The sequence below is a fragment of the Clytia hemisphaerica genome, unplaced genomic scaffold (assembly GCF_902728285.1).
Source record: "Clytia hemisphaerica strain Z4C2 unplaced genomic scaffold, Clytia hemisphaerica genome assembly, whole genome shotgun sequence".
NCBI lineage: Eukaryota > Metazoa > Cnidaria > Hydrozoa > Leptothecata > Clytiidae > Clytia > Clytia hemisphaerica.
Genome location: NW_027104149.1, coordinates 570385 through 587371, shown reverse-complemented (window position 1 = coordinate 587371; position 16987 = coordinate 570385). Strand labels below are relative to the sequence as shown.

Genomic DNA, 16987 nt, shown 5'->3' with positions numbered 1-16987 from the left:
TAAAATTGAAATTATAAGAACTATATTCAAGATGACAACTTTCCTGTCAGTTTAAATGATAAATTTTGAAGGTGCTGGCTTAAAATTTTCACAGTGTCATCTTGATGTACTTTTTCATTGATTTCTAAAAAGATTTCACTGAAATATTGCGAAGGCATTTCGAGGCACCTCGTTAATTTTTGAGTTCTTTCAGCCCAGCCATTTTGTGCTTGTTTCAATTTCTTAGTGATGAATTTTCCTTTACAATGATTTTATAATGCAAGTGTATTATCAAGAGCATATCATTAATGTCTAAAACGCACTGAGAAGTAAGTATTAACGACAAACCAATAAAATTTACCATTAAAGATGCTACATTACTGATTTCCTGATCAACAAATAGTAATCAAATACGACAGAGATAGAATAACAGAAATTCAGATGTTATCATTCCAGCCGCGGCTTATACTATGAAATATCCAAGGGAATAAAGTCGAAAGGCTGAAATCACCCTATTCGCCTTAACATGAAATTCCGAAAAACGACAAAATACCAAGAAATTCAATTATATTTTGGCCACCATTTTAGGTTGTAAGCTAAATGTGTTTAAAATTTTATTTTATCATATTAACTTGTAGCTTGGTCCTTGAGCAATTATTAAAGATAAAATTCTTTGTATTTGGGAATGCAGCTTCAACGAATGTAAAATACAGACAATTGTGCTTGCTCAAAAGTTTAATACAAACGAGAAAAAATAAAATGAAATAGATGAAATTACTTGATATGGGTACCCTTCATACAACATTTGAGCTCAAAATATTGAAGTGGTAAAAAGTTAGAGGAGGAGTCCTTTTTTTAAGTGGTGGCAAAATAGTGCGTCAGGTGTTATTACAAAGTGCGTCAGCTTTTGGTATTACTAAGTGCGTTAATTTTCATTACAAAGTGCGTTAGATCGTTTAGTACAAAGTGCGTCAGTTTTTATTACAAAGTGCGTCAGGTATTACAAAGTGTGGCGTTTATTACAAAGTGCGTTAGTCCAAATGCTGGAAAAATGCCGGAAATCTCTTACTTAAAACATTTCCTTAATCATTCCAGCATCTTCATACTATTCTTTAGGGTTTAGAGGAAGCATCTTTGGGGGGGGGGCTCAAAATCTCAAACTGACAAGTTAGTGCTGTGGCCTTGAAATTTTGACCAGTGGTAGGTATGGATGATTTTGGTTCGGTCACCTGTCTAATTAGTTTTTTACAGACCAAATGTAAAATTGACCAAAATTATGTATTGACTGTTTGACTTGTTCGATTTGAAATTTGTTCCTGAAGGCTAATTTGTGAAATAAAAGAGACTGCATGTTTTCTATAAACATAACGTTTATAAACATATGGAGGCTCAGTTTTTGGTACCTATAAACAATGAATCTATTGCTTAACAACAATAGAATGCCAAGCATAATACGAGCCTGATATAAGGGCAAACACTTGCTTATGTAAAAAAAACATGTAGTCACAGAAAAAACCCGGTCCTATGGTATATTTGGTATATGAAATTATATTTTGGAATTATATTTTGAAATTCACTTGATCTTGATTATCTGCTTATTAACTAGAATCCGGTCAGAAATAAATCTGCCACAAAGTTATTCCCCGATCTGTACTCGCAGTTATAATTGTCAAGTTTCATTTAATTTTAATAATTTGATTTGATGTTTATCCTTTCAGACAGATAGAAATATTCGAATATCATTCGCACCGAAAAGGGACAATTTAATTTCGTTGGATACACCGATTCTGTTCGAAAGAGTATGAACCTACAAACGTATATAATCGCATCAGCCCTTGTTAATATTCTAAGTATTTTTATACGGGGTTGCCCAGGAATTCTTTCATTCTTCTTGTTTAAACTCTGTTGCTTATACAGTAATCCGAAAGTTGGCAGATCGAGTAACATTTTCAAATTTGGACCATCAGTATTATTTGGTCTACAAACGATGCTTCTGATATCCTATTTGCTACTTTGCCTTTACGATAAATGGTATTTCAGTATTTCCATAACAGTCTATCTATCGATGTACTTATTATGTGCTCTTTTCACTCGGAAATGGTTCAAAAAGATTCCTATCATTTGTCTTGGTAGAAGACATTGTTGTGCATACGGAGAATCTAAACAAAGCTTGAAGGAAATACTGCTGCGCATTGATCTTTTCGTTCCTATTCGACAAGAGTTGGTAAGCCTACAGAATATTTGTATGAGAAGAGGTGGTGAAGTCATACGTTATTCTTTAGAAAGAAAATTTAATGAAATTCATCCTGTCAGTGTTTTGTTCACCGGTAGTGCATTCGAAAATTTTGGCTTACCAACTTCATCTGATTGGATAAAAGACTTTGACACTATACCTAATGGTTATCCCTTGCTAACGGACTTCGACTTAATGTTGTGCTTCGATAATGTATTTGCATCTATGGGAAATGATCAAAATGCACATTTTCAGATACACGATTCTACACAACAAGGGTTTGTAATGTTGTCTACCAATAATTATGGAGTGAACAACCTTTCTAAGGGAATTTTTGAAAACTTATTGGTTTCAATCGAAGTGAACAACACATCCAAGGAAGTTTTAAGTGCAAAGAAAGTTAAGAAGTTGATATATAGTCTTATTGCTGATATTCCCCTTGATTCCTTCCAAGGGGGCCAGGAAGATGTTGCAACAGGAGTATCAAAAATCAATATGGCCAAACTCTCAAAAGGTGGGCCTGCCGTTCAACTACAAATAGGTTCCACTAAATTGCTGATTTGTTGCTTTGATAGTTGCCGTAATTTAGAACATGATGGGTTTTTAGCTGACTTTGCTTTTGGTATTAAAGCAATCTGGCCAAGTGCGAGTGACTGGAAAGATCGTACTGGCCGTTTTTGGCCAAGTCCTGAAGAAGTTAATAGGATTGTAGAAGGAGGGAGTCATTTTGTTGCCAAATCTCAAACAGATGATAACATTGGAATAACTTGGAGATATTCTTTCTCAAAAGCTGAAGTCGAACTCTCCAAATTGGTCAATCCAGTTGCACGTAAATGTTATTTGGCACTGAAAGTTATTTTGAAAGATCATTTACAACTGATTGCACCTTGGTTGAAATCGTACCATTTGAAAACCATTCTTTATTGGACATTGGAAAAAACATCAACAGACGTATGGAGAAGCGATGATATTGAAGCCTGCTTTAACATTATTTTAGAAAACCTTAAAACGTCATTAAATAGTGGTGTTTGTCAACATTTCTGGATATCCACTATTGATTTATTCGATACAAAATCAATCAACCAGGGATGTCAGTTTCGTAAAATATCCACATTGATAAATAAAATCTTGGCAAACCCAGAAATATATTTTAATATTTTTGATCCAAAGATAGAAAAATCTTTGAATTATGAAAATCAAATCACTCGAAGCTATGGAGATGAGGAATTAGTTGAAATTGGTTATGTAAATTATGCACGCGAACCAACTGGTTCTGTAAATTACTCATATGAGTCGGTGGATATTGGAGATCAAATTGAACTATTGTAAACTATCGTTGTGTAAATAATTTATCTAAAAACATAACAAAGCTCTTATCTTACAAAAATATTCTGCTAAAATAATTATTTGATACCATTGCCACTCTCCAAAATCCAGCGATACTCAAGGTCAGTTTAACAAACTTCTTAACCTTAGGTTGAACTACCATTGGTGTAAAAATGAAAGTTATAGCATAAGTACTACCTTAAAGGAAGAAATTTTGGCGGGAATTTAATTTGGCGGATTGCCGAAAAAGCTTTTTCCGAGGGAATTTAATTTGGCGGTCAACTTGAAAATTTAAATTTGGCGGGAATTTAATTTGGCGGACGAAGGACATTTTTGTCCAAAAGAACGCCATTTAAAAAGGAAATATCTGTTTTAAAGCCTGAAATAGCACACATTTGGGGGGGGGTAAGTAGAGCAACTTAAATGTTGCGGGAATTTAATTTGGCGGATGACGAAAAAAATTAAATTTGGCGGGAACTTAATTTGGCGAACTTAATTTGGCGGATTTTGACCAAATCCGCCAAATCCGCCAAATTTTCTTCCCGCCAAAATTTCTTCCTTTAAAAAAAGCTCAATTTTTACAATCGCAAATTTAACCGCTAAAAATCGCGAATTTTTCAACCAAAAATACATTCAAATATAGCGCTTTTGATTCTCTAAAACAAGCAAAAAAATTTTCCATAATACACCTTTTCGACCGTAGTCGCGCGGGTATTTTTTCCCGCTTTATCCCACTAAAACCGTCCCAGTCCTTTTTTTGCACCAATAGACAATAGAAAAATGCGTCAAAAAAGGATTGTGACAGTTTTAGTGGGATAAAGCGGACAAAATAATGCCCGCGCGACTACGTTCGAAAAGGTGTATTATATTTGACTATCAAAAGTTACAGGTATTCTTGTTTCCACTGCCAATTTTATTTGGACAGACTTTAATTATATATTATATATTATATTATATATTTTGATATCTCATATGTATTAATTGTCTTAGGAATTGTATGTCGTCCTTTGTATATTGATAGCGTTTGTAAGTCTCGTGGGAGTTATGTGTAAGTTTATTGTTTTATGTGTTATAAATGTTTGTGTGTAAAACTTGTGATCAAAACTTATTGTAAGCTGTCTCAGTGTACGTTACGGTGTGAGGTGCCAGTCCCGGTAGGGTACTAGGGTTGGCGAATGAAGGGTATGTGCGGACGGGACCTCCGACCCTTAGAGAGACTGATTTTTGCTGAAAAGGTGACGCTTAGAGAGACTTTATTACAATTTTTTTTTTGATTTTTGTAAATAGTCATACCCTTAGAGAGACTTTACTACAATTTTTTTTTATTTTTGAAAAAAATCATACCCTTAGAGAGACTTAACTACAATTTTTTTTTTATTTTTGAAAAAAATCATACCCTTAGAGAGACTTTATTACAAATTTTTTTTTTGATTTTGAAAAAAAAATCATACCCTTAGAGAGACTTTATTACAAATTTTTTTTTATTTTTGAAAAAAATCATACCCTTAGAGAGACTTTACTACAATTTTTTTTTTATTTTTGAAAAAAATCATACCCTTAGAGAGACTTTACTACAATTTTTTTTTTATTTTTGAAAAAAATCATACCCCTAGAGAGACTTTATTACAAATTTTTTTCTTTTTTGAAAAAAATCATACCCTTAGAGAGACTTTACTACAATTTTTTTTTTATTTTTGAAAAAAATCATACCCTTAGAGAGACTTTACTACAATTTTTTTTTATTTTTGAAAAAAATCATACCCTTAGAGAGACTTTACTACAATTTTTTTTTTTTTGAAAAAAAATACCCTTAGAGAGACTTTACTTTTTTCAACAAGGGACTTTTTACAAATTTTTTTTGATTTTTGAAAAACATCATACCCTTAGAGAGACTTTATTACAAATTTTTTTTGATTTTTGAAAAACATCATACCCTTAGAGAGACTTTGTTACAATTTCTTCTCTGGAAATCAAAAATTATCCTAGAAATCCTGATTTTCCGACCCTTAGAGAGACTAATTTAAAACTTTCTGATTTTTCCGACCCTTAGAGAGACTTTGAAAGGTGAAAAAACCGACCCTTACCGTCCGCATATACCCATCATCCATTTTTGCCTAAGTACCCCCCCCCCCCGGGTGACAGTGTTTTTAGTAAGTACTCTCGGGTACCTAATAGCCGTCCCCCCCCCCCGCTAATTAATTTTTCGAAAATTTTCCACCCAGGACATTCTTATTCCAACCCCCCCACTTATTAATTTTTGGGAAAATGTTTTTGAAAGTTCCCTTTTTTGTCTTAATTCTGCTGTATGAGCCTCCTTTTCAAACGTTTTCCACCCAGGACATTTTTATTCTAACCCCCCCGCTTATTAAATTTTGAGATTTTTTCCAACCCCCCTGCTTATTCCAACCCCCCCGGCTATTAGGTACCCGAGAGTAATATTTTGTACATATTTTTCTGTTTACCTTGCTTGTCAAGCCTTAAACTTGTAACTTTTCTTGAGTTACTATATTTTTATGAGCTCGTTCTCAACTTTGTATTTGTGTTTATTTCTAGCCGTTACTTTATTGGAAAATTCGCGTTTGAAAACCAAATCACCCTAAATGTCACCTGTCCAAGAACACAAGAGTTTGGCCATTGGCATTTTATTGGATATATTGATGCTAAGAGCATTCAGAATGATAATTACAATTTGATATCAATGCCTACTAGGTATACAGAAGCGGGACAACCTCTGCGATTAAGAGGCCTGGTAGTATACGGCAGTTCTCAATTTTGAGCTTTTACTTAGTTCAGGGGGTGTCTTAGTTTGACTGTAAAAACATTCTACTACTCTTTTTTTCTTTCAAAATGGCGACCTCGCCAAAGTGTTCCCAGTCTATTTCACTGAACTCAGCGTTGTCAAAAAATATCAAAAACCAACTTCAGCAGGAAGTAAACTCTAGTCTACCACCCTCTACTTTGCTCTTAAAAAATTTCGGTCAACCCATCACGCTACTACTATACGTCAAATTTGACATTATCAAAATATTTTTAGTTTCTTAGTTTGAACGCTCCAAAAATGATTGATTTCTCAATGACGATACTAAAGAATAGCAGAGTAGTAGAAAGATAGAGCAACCAGTTACGGTGTTCAAGTCTTTGGGTTCAATCCCTGGTGGGGTCATACCAAAAAACTCTGTGGTAAAGTGGTACTTGATACTGAGCAATTAAAGAGATGGATCAAGGGTAAATGGAGCAATCCTAGGAATGAAGTGGTGCCCTCTCCTACCTTCGCTGAAAAAAGGGGGCGCCTTCTGATCGCCCTCGAATGTGGTCGCCAACTTACTTACTTACCATTAGAGTGGCGGCAAGGAGCAGTTACCAGGGAAAGGGTATGGGAAAACTTGTTTGTTGTTGTGTTTTACTCCAACAGTCAGCCTTCCAACCTATAACCTTCTATGCAATGATTCTATGTAAAAATCTATCTGAAATCAGGAGGAAAATTTAATACTCTAAAATCCAAGTAATTATGTACCAATATAGTTTCTATTATACCAGAGAAACAAAAGTTTAATTTTTGGACCTATCTCGGAGGTCCTTTAAATTAACCTTTGTCTGTTCGTTCGTTCGTCCGTTTGTCCGTTTGTCCGTCCTCTGTTACCAGCTTTTCTCGAGATTGGCTCATTAGTTTTTCTGATTTTTGGAACAAAGGTGATAAATAGTGATGGCTTAAATGTGACGGAGCCCAATTTTCGGAAAAAAACTAATAATGACTTTTTCTTTATACTTCTTCGTTTTTTTGCACAAAAATATTATTAATAACTATGTCCACCATCAAGCATGATTTAATAGTCAATAAAACTGATTTTTGAAGCCGAGAATCGCTTGAAAAACGGTTTTTCTTGAATTTCTCGAGCTGTACTTTATATTTTTTCATGAAATTTTGCACACTCACGCAAAATGGCAATACCTAAAATGCGACAGAGCTCCATTTTAAATGAACATACTTTTCCGGCCGAGAATACCGGAAATAACCGGTTTTTTGGTATTTTCTTGAGATTTTATCATTAGTTTTTTCTGATTTTATGTATAAAGATGCGTATTAGCAATGCCCAAAATGCCGGTTTTTGCAGATTTTCATTGGACTTTTTCCCCCTATATTTCTTTGTTTTTTCACACAAAAATATTATTGATAACATTTCCCGGGGGGGGGGGGGGGGCAGTCAGGCAAATTGACCGACGGGTATGTGCGGCGGTTAAGGGTATGTTTTTCAAAATATCAGAAATGCACTGCAAGGGTGGACTTTTGATAAATGCACTGTAAGGGTGGGAATTTCAGCAAATCTGGGAAAAATTGCAAATTTTTGCTCGAAAATGTTGATTTTTTTTGCTCTAAAAGAGTTTAAAATTTGAAAAAATGCACTGTAAGGGTATGAATTTCACCGATTTTTTTCTGCACTGTAAGGGTGCGATTCTAAAAGCCAATTTTTTCGCCGCACATACCGTCAGTTGGTAAACCCACTGCCTCCCCCCCCCCGGGTAACATTTATTGTCAATAAAACTGATTTTTGCAACCGAAACTTTATTTCTATTTTCCCTACTCCCCTCCCTCTCCCCCCATCAACAATCAATGATGAAATTTAATGTATTTTGCATTTTTGCTAAACGCTATATCTTCTGACTAATTGTTTTCATTTTTCTCATTGCTATCTAACTTTCATCATCAGATAGGTCCATTTAGCATCTAGCTGAAAGTAACATTCTTAACATATTCTTAGGGTTAATTTTTAGATTTTACCAGTCATAGATCATCAAAAAGTAATGTAAAAACAGAAGACTTCTTATGTTTATGCATAAAAAACAAAAGAATGAAAACTACGATGGCTCTGAAAGCGGTTTTATTCTCTTTTTCAAAATTTCTCCGTTCCTTTTAATGAAAAGGAGAAGTGAAATATAAAAGGTGAATTTTTTTCTCCTTTTAACACAAAAGGTGAATTTCTTTCTCCTTTTAACACAAAAGGTGAATTTTTTTCTCCTTTTAACACAAAAGGTGAATTTTTTTCACTTCACCTTTTGACAAAATGGAAATGGGAATTCTAAGGGAATGCGCACGTGTGTGGACAATCATTTGTGTTGGATATGAACAGTACTAGCTAATAGCCAGGCCATGGCACGATAACCTTTATTAGATTTCCCAGAAACAAATCGGACCGCATTTAGAGTGAGGAAGGGAAAAATGAAGTAAAGCCGAATGATAGAAGTGAATCTCCTATGTAGAATTTGAAGCAAATTGTTTTCTACATAAGTTGCGCGGGCCGCACGGTTTTCGTTTGTCTGTACACAAACCCAATATCTATGGCTAATTTCAAAATTCATTGGTACGCTACGTTAATCGTGAGATACACTCTGGTACAGAGTAGGTTTTCGTACAAACCCCAGATTAAAGATGGTCCGAAGACATCGGGAAATACTAAGCTTTTCCTCATCAACTCACGATTAAGGTTAAGGTTAAAATTCAAGGCTAAAGCTAAAATGCATGACGACTAGTCTAAAAATCCAAATCCAAGCGATAAAAAAATTCTCCTTTTGACAAAAGGTGAAAAAAATTCACCTTTTGAAAAAAGTTGAAGTGAAAAAAATTCTCCTTTTGACAAAAGGTGAAAAAAATTCTCCATTTGACAAAAGGTGAAAAAAATTCTCCTTTTGACAAAAGGTGAAGTGAAAAAAATTCTCCTTTTAACAAAAGGTGAAAATAATTCTCCTTTTGAAATTCACTTCTCCTTTTGTTAAACAATAGAACCTATTGTTTGTTTTAAAAGGAAAAGAGAATTTGAAATGGAGAGGAAATTCTCCCTCAGAGCCATCGTAGAAAACAATGTATTAAACAGCCATGTAAAGTACAAAGTGAATGAAATAGAAAATTATAAAAACAGAAATATATTCATCAAAAAAAGAATTTTCATGCTAAGCAATATTCTTATGAGATTCTTAATTTTTTGGCCATTTTCAGCATGGAGATTCTTATAAAGTGTATTCTTATAAAAAAAAGCGTGTATCTATTTTCTTTGAATTTGTAGCCTTACAATGACATTGCAAAGGTGTGCAGTACTTGGAGAAACGGTATGCTGACGTTCAGGCATCTAAAATTTGTTTTAAGTAAGTCTGCGATCGCAGTCGGAGGCGACCCGAAGGCTCCTCTTTCGATAGCTATCTACCCGAAGGTAGGGGAGGACGCCACTGTTTCTCACTGGATTGCTCCACTTACCCTTGATCCTTCTCTTAATTGCTGAGCATCAAGCAGAGAGGCATCAAGTACCACTTGCGTACCTTGCGCACCGTAACCGGATGCTCTACCAATGCACTACGGTCGCTTTATTTTTCTTTCTTCTTTAAATAAGGATAATCCCACTGGTCTGAGTTTGTTTTTGGTATATGTTCTGTCCAGTCTGAAATCTGTTTGCTATGGTAACGAAAACCCGTTATTCCTTAACTTGATCTTGCAAAAGCGAGTAGGACTCCTCTGGATTCTAACGTCAGAGGGTTAATTGATGCTAAGCTAAAAAAGGTTAACCGGTGCATTTTGGCAGCCCTTAAGTGGATAAATATTCGCGTGGATTAATTTTCGTGGTTTTCGCGAATTTTGGGCATTTTCGCGAAATTTAGTCCACGCGAAAATTTTGAAGGTCTTGATTCGCGAAAATTAGTCAACGCGAAATTATTTGGAATTTTACAATTGCGAAAATAAAAGTTTGCGAAATAAAACAAAGAAATCAAATTATTATATTACGAGTTCAACTCTTCATTTCAATTATAAACTCTAGTAACCTCTTAAAAGTACTTTCTTTGAAGTTTTTTGAAAGCTTTTGAGTGACTTTGTCTGCCTTTGTTCGATTAAAAAACACACATCTCTTTTCTAGTAACAATTTATATAGTCGCGAAATTAAATAAAGAAGACCATTTTTGCGAAATTTTATCCACTTGAAAATCATACAGACCCTTGATTCGCGTAATTTAATCCACGCGAAATCTTTAAATTCTCGTCTCGCGAAAATTAGTACACGCGAAAATTTATCTAAGTTCTCACCGCAATGCCGAATTTCAGTGGGCCAACGTTCAACTCCTTCATAATCTAAATTCAATTCAACTTCTTTTAGGTATTTCATTTGACCAATACAGAAGACCAAAAAGTGTTTTTGAGAATGAAAGAAGCTTTAGCGTTTTTTAAGTTTTTTTGGGTTAGTTTTTAGAAAATAATTTACATAAATAAAAATAAAAGTGATAGAAAGTAATATAAAAAAATCCAGGATTAGAAATTATTTACAAATGTATACATATTGAAGATGACGTCACTACCAGAGTGAATCATCGTTGGTGACAATGCTGCAGACCTTGATGAGTAGAAACCATACTCCGATACAAAAGGTGACAAGTGAAGTGTCATACACGCTCCACGGTCTTTCGGTGTCGCATTGGTCGAAAAGAACGTCTGAAGTGTTCACAATAATGTTTTTAGATATTTTCGATGGACTTTTTTGCTGAGCAGTACTATAAAATAAATTGTAATGATGTTTAATAGAAAGAATTTTTTACCAATCGAACGACTGTTAAAAAGTTAAATTGGTAAGGGCTATTAGTATGAATTGAAAATGTGTAGAAGCGGAGAGAAAACAAGTGAACTCGTGTAACCCAAGTCCCTACCTATTATTGATTAGCTTAGATACCTTTTTTGAACTTTATTGACTTTCTGGATCTTGTCATTGTCTAGGTCTGACTTCTTTGGTCGATCTTTGTTCGTATTGTTACCCTTTGCTTCTTGTGGCTTTGGAATCTCTTTATTAGATTTTGTAGCAACAGTATTTGCTTCAATGTCGCTGGAAGCAGCTTGTTTAGATTTTCTCTTGCGTTTCCTTTGCTTTTGCTTGCCTACTGTCTCCCTATCTTGGCAACTTTGCATTTGAGCAATTTTATCTTCATAATCTTTCTTGATCGTTTGCAAGTGTTCTTTGGTTGCCTCGAGCTTTTTGTTAGTCTCAATTTTCTTTATGCTATTTGTATGAGCCTGAAAACATTATTTTGATTAAAATTACGATAACGCTGACATAATCGAGACCTTTTTAACCATTTTCGAGGACCTTTACGGCTCTCCATACGAAATGTTCAACGAAAATACCCTGTGGCCTAAAAATAAACCTTATTAGAGTGTAAACATTCCTATTAATAACAATTATTTGCTTAGCGAATATTATAATATAATAATGCTAGTTCTCTACGAACCGCTCTTTGTTCGGTTTACAATTTACAAGGTAGAGTTTTTCCTAGGGCTCCCCCTGACTTTATTGTCTTGGAGACTCGTACAACCTAGCTATCTTTATTGATGTTGATCGAAGGCAGTTTATTGAATAAAAACTGATCTTACCTCTTCTCTGTAAGCATTGCGTTCACGGATCAAAGCTTCGATCCTCTTCTTTTCACGTTTCATATCGTTCTGAATTCTCTCCATGGATACCTTTTGTTTTTCGATAATAGCTTGGGTTGCATTCACTTTCTTCTTATGTGCGGAAATATCTTCCAAACGAGCACGAATCTCGACTTCGCGTTGGTTTAATCTCTTCTCCAAACGGAGAACACTATTCGATGCAGTCTCTAGTTTCTTTTCACAGATCGTTTTTTCTTTTTGTAAGAAAGCAATCGTCAATTCAGATTCTTCCAAGTTGTCATCTTTTGTGGCCAATGCCTCTTGATGCATCGAATCCGTCTGGTTGGCTTCCTTTTTCAACTGCTCAAGCTGTTCCCTGGCTTCACAAATCTCGTCCTTCTGAGCGTTTTTCAGACTGAGCAAAGCCTCATTCTGTTTCGCCATTTCAGCTGCATGGATTAATTCAGATTCAACTTGTGCTATTTTCAATCCTTCGTTCTCTGTCTTGATCGATCCCATATTTTGTTCCTCGATGTTGATTTGCTCTTTAAAACTGTTGCACATCTTAACCAGCTCGCCCTCTTTTAGCGTCAGTTCTTCAATATGTTTTTTACGCCTTTCTTCATTATCTTTTCTCAATTTCTCATTCATCGCCTTTAAATCATCCAGCTCAAGTTGTTGCTTGTTAACCACTTCGTGACCCTTGATGCCCTTGTCGTTAGCTTCCTTGATCTCTTTGGTAGCCTTAAACAATTTCTTCTTGATGACAGCTTTCTTGTCATTCAATTCTGTGATTTGAGAAGCCTGGGCATTGACTAACTCCCCGTTTGTTGTCGAAAGGAGTGCTGTGCATCAAGGAGTCTCATCTGCTCAGCTTCCAAGCTTTTACGAAGCTCTTGGATAGTTTCTTGGTTAAGCTCCGATTTTTCTCTTTCAATAGAAAGCATTCTTTCTAAATATTCGGCTCCTTTTTCTTTCACGGCATTCAGCTCCCTCTCAAAATGCTCCTTTATTTCGCAGATCTGAGCATCCTTGCCACAAATTTTAGCCTCCTTTTCTGCTAGGAGGATTTGGTATTGTTCTTTTTCGTCGGTCAAAAACGCGTCAAAATGTTGTTTCAACTGCGATGTAGTATCGGCGACACATTTTTTGATATCTACGCTCATGTCTTCAACCTCTTCACGGGCCATTGTTAATTGTTTATTTAAATTTTCAATTGTATTACGCAAAGCATTCGCCTCTTTATGATGCGCCTGATCGGATTCTTCTTTAATCAAAGATAATCGCCGGATCTCAATCTCAGCTGCCGTTTTTCTACCTACAATGTTGTCGTAGTCACCTTTCATTTTACTATAATCGCCTTTAAGTGTACGAAGTTCGTCCAAAAATGCTATATGATTTGTTTGAGAAGCATCTTCGCTTCCCTTTACTTTTGTGCTGACTTCACTATCTCTCGAAGGAGGGTTTTTGTTCTCTTCTCCTCCTACGTATGCACCTTCGTGTATCTTTTCCTCATTCTGAACTTTGATGACATTTTGATAAGTTCTCATCGCAATGTCGAATTCCAGTGGGCCAACGTTCAACTCCTTCATAATCTAAAACCAATGTGAAAGACATTTGAAGTCTGAATTTGCGGATATGAACCAGCAGCCCGTAAAAGAATCGAACTCTATCGAAATTTATTTAAGCTGAGGCCACGCCCTTCTTGCTTGTGTCAGGGGTAACAAAATACACCAATCTTTGCATGAAAAACTTTGAAAGTCACACCAAAGCTGATAATCAGTCTTTATAAAAAGTAATATTGTAAAGCAAACATGGTTCGGAATAAGACGGCAGCTTCACAAGAAGAACCATTGACTCTCTTTCTAAAGCCGAAAAGTCACGACAAACTTACTGCAACCAAGGTAACTGGGGTTGCCTTACTTAGGCTGGTGACTGTTGAGTAGGAGTGGAAGATATGGTATATAACCAGAGCTATTAGATTTAAAGTATAAAGCTAGAACTAGCCATCACCCGGCGTAGCACCTGCCGATCAAACAAACGGAATAAGCTGAACGTATCATAAATCCTTTGGACGGTGCGGTGGGGAGGGTAATAGGCTATGATTTTTAGGCCCAAAGAACAAAATTTCCGGGTTAGAAATTGTAATCATGGACTATTATAAACAAACCTTTCTTTGAAAGAATTCTTTATCATCAGAAACAATGCATGGTTTTGTGTTTCGGCCACCGTAAAGTTTGTCAGGAAGAGTAACATCCTTGTAACTGATTAACGTTTTTTTGACCTGACACAACTCGTCATCTTCTGGTGTATTTCCACGACCTGGTTGAAAACTTTGAATTTGATTTCTACCACGATGAAAGCCTTTTGGAAGTCTTGCTTTCGAAGATTTCTTAAGGTCTTCTGTCATCAATGATGTAGCGCGCCACCACATCTTTCAAAAATTTTTGCTGATATTTGTTTCAGACGTCTATCCAATTCTCAATGAAATTTACAAATGAACTCTTTTTCTCGATAGTAGTTGTGTTAAAAGAATACTTTTGTAAAATTATATTTGACGTCAAAAAATTAGACGTCAACTGACGTTATAACAACTGCTTTCCTTATCTGATATTCTGATTCCGGATTTGCTCGCCCAGGCCCACTAAAGAGGCGGGCATATATCAGAAGTTTTTTCACACAGAAATATTATTGTTAACAATGCCAACCATCAAGCATGATTTAATTGTCAATAAAACTGATTTCTGAAGCTGGAACTTTCTAAAAATCGCCGGAACAGCCGAGAATCACCGGAAAAACGGTTTTTCTTGAATTTTTCGAGCTGTACTTTATTATATTTTTTTATGAAATTTTATACACTTTAACATTTTCTAGAGAGTTATCATTAGTTTTTTCTCATTTTTTGCATAAAGATGCACATTAGCAATGCCCAAAACAAAATGCCTGAGTCCGATTTTTGAGAAAAAACTTTTTCTGGAGGAAAATGCCGGAAATATGCCGGAAATCGCTGTTTTTGCCGATTTTTATTGGACTTTTTCCTAATATTTCTTTGTTTTTTCACACAGAAAAAATTATTATTGAAAACAATGAATTGGGTACCACTAATGATCTTATTTCGAAAATGCTGAAACCAAACTCGAAAATAACAGCAGGGCCCGGGGGCACTCATTTGGTCCGACCCACGGCATGTGCCGCCCGTAAGGGTGGGTTTTTCGAGACCTTCAAGGTGCACTGGTAAAGGTGTACTTTTGATAGAGTGCACTACAAGGCTAGCGGGATACACTGTAAGGGTGTGTTTGGGAACTGCTGAATCGCAAGTATGACAGTAACAATCTGATGTATCTTTATAGTTTTGACTCGCACCCATTTTGGTTTGTTCTGCATATTGAGTCGACTTTTGCTACAGCAAAATAAGATGAGAATAGGATGAGAAAGGTTCGGTAATTTTTTTTTTTTTTTTGACATTTGCATTAAGAAAGAGATATAAAAATTAAACATTACATGATAAAGTTGCTAAAATAAGAAATAAAGAACAAAAATTCCTAAACTAGAAACATTCGCAGGAGTTAGAAGAAGACATTACTGCCTTTTGACCTAACCCCTTAAAGCGAAGTTTGTTTATTTACAGTCTAAATAGAGCGAGAAAATATGTAAGAGATGTAAATACACTGTAAGGGTACCATTTCACTGCACAACAGCTGTACTGTAATGGTCTGATTTCGAAAGCCAATATTTTTGCAACACATGCCGTCGTTTAGAAATCGAGTGCCCCCCCCCCCACAGGCAGTAGAATTGATATCTTTTTTTGCAACTAAACCTGTACATGTTTTTTTTTATAAGCATACAAAAATCCGAAAACAGGATCAGAGATGCTTAGGTCGAAAGCTTAATAAGGCTGAAAAATGCTTGAGGGGATGCTTAAATCTAAACCATAAATTTAGGGAAATACTGAAAATCCGTAAAATTCCAGCCAAAAAAAGCCAAAATCAGAAAAAACATTTTTCGTAGGCTCAAGTAATGCTTACCATATGCTTAATTTTTCCCCATATCTGAGCCTAGATATGCTTATAAGTGCATAATGCTTATAAAAAAACATGTAATTTGCAAAGGAAAAATCTAGCTAAGCCTTGATACACCTGGGTTTTTTAGATTTTTCGATAAATCTTTATTTATACCATTGTTTCAGTTTCTTTGTTTCCCTCTATAATATAAATCTCTTCATCAGAATTGTTTGCTTCACTCCTATCATCCATACTGTCTCTGAGAACTGGTTTATGACTAGAAATATACCAGTGAGGGTTTCTTGCAATTCTGTTCACTTTCAAAAGTAAATGCTCATACATTCTCTCCGTTATGAGCTCTTTATCAAATAGATTTATTGTTGAAATCCAGAGATGTGGGCAAGATTGGTTACTGATTGCATTCTTAACAGATTCTATTAAATGTGAAAAGCAATTTTCAAGTGTTTCCTTTTCCCAAAATTCTGCTGGTGTTTTTTCCATTGTCCAATAAAGAATGGTTTTCAAATGGTACGATTTCAACCAAGGTGCAATTGGTTGTAAATGATCTTTCAAAATAGCTTTCAATGCCAAATAACATTTTCTTGCGACTGGATTGACCAATTTGGAGAGTTCGACTTCAGCTTTTGAGAAAGAATATCTCCAAGTTATTCCAATGTTATCGTCTGTTTGAGATTTGGCAACAAAATGACTCCCTCCTTCTACAATTCTATCAACTTCTTCAGGACTTGGCCAAAAACGGCCGGTGCGCTCTTTCCAGTCGCTCACACTTGGCCAGCTTGCTTTAATACCAAAAGTAAGATCAGCTAAAAACCCATCGTTGGCAATAGGTGGACAACAAAAGTCATACATAAGGAACGTCCCAGTTTTCATATTAATAGCAGGTCCTTGCTGTTTTACTTTTACTGCCGTTAAATTGCAGCAACAGTTTCTTGATCCTTGTGGATAATTTTTTAGTTTAGTCCTTGAAACTATCAGATAGAAAATTTTCTTGACCGATCCAGCATTGAAAAATAAATCATTACTATCATTAAA

At 35.4% G+C, this 16987-nt stretch overlaps 1 protein-coding gene across 1 annotated transcript; it reads right to left on the bottom strand.

The window, feature by feature from the left end:
* Window positions 1-10866: 10866 nt before the first annotated feature.
* On the bottom strand, window positions 10867-13279 carry LOC136814028 (putative protein tag-278). Its single transcript, XM_067070533.1, has 4 exons — window positions 12823-13279; window positions 11934-12721; window positions 11239-11576; window positions 10867-11062 (listed from the first exon to the last, which is right to left on the bottom strand). The coding sequence occupies exons 1-4, from the start codon at window positions 13277-13279 to the stop codon at window positions 10867-10869; spliced, it is 1779 nt and encodes a 592-aa protein (XP_066926634.1).
* Window positions 13280-16987: the final 3708 nt, after the last annotated feature.

What these genes read in the sequence shown, in the direction of transcription:
- LOC136814028 (XM_067070533.1), bottom strand. Translation starts at nt 13,279, where the DNA reads ATGAAAGGTGACTACGACAACATTGTAGGTAGAAAAACGGCAGCTGAG. An exon ending in AGAAACTATCCAAGAGCTTC is followed by an intron (nt 12,722 to 12,822) that starts GTAAAAGCTTGG and finishes CTCAAATCACAG; the next exon opens with AATTGAATGACAAGAAAGCT. An exon ending in GCAATGCTTACAGAGAAGAG is followed by an intron (nt 11,577 to 11,933) that starts GTAAGATCAGTT and finishes TAATGTTTTCAG; the next exon opens with GCTCATACAAATAGCATAAA.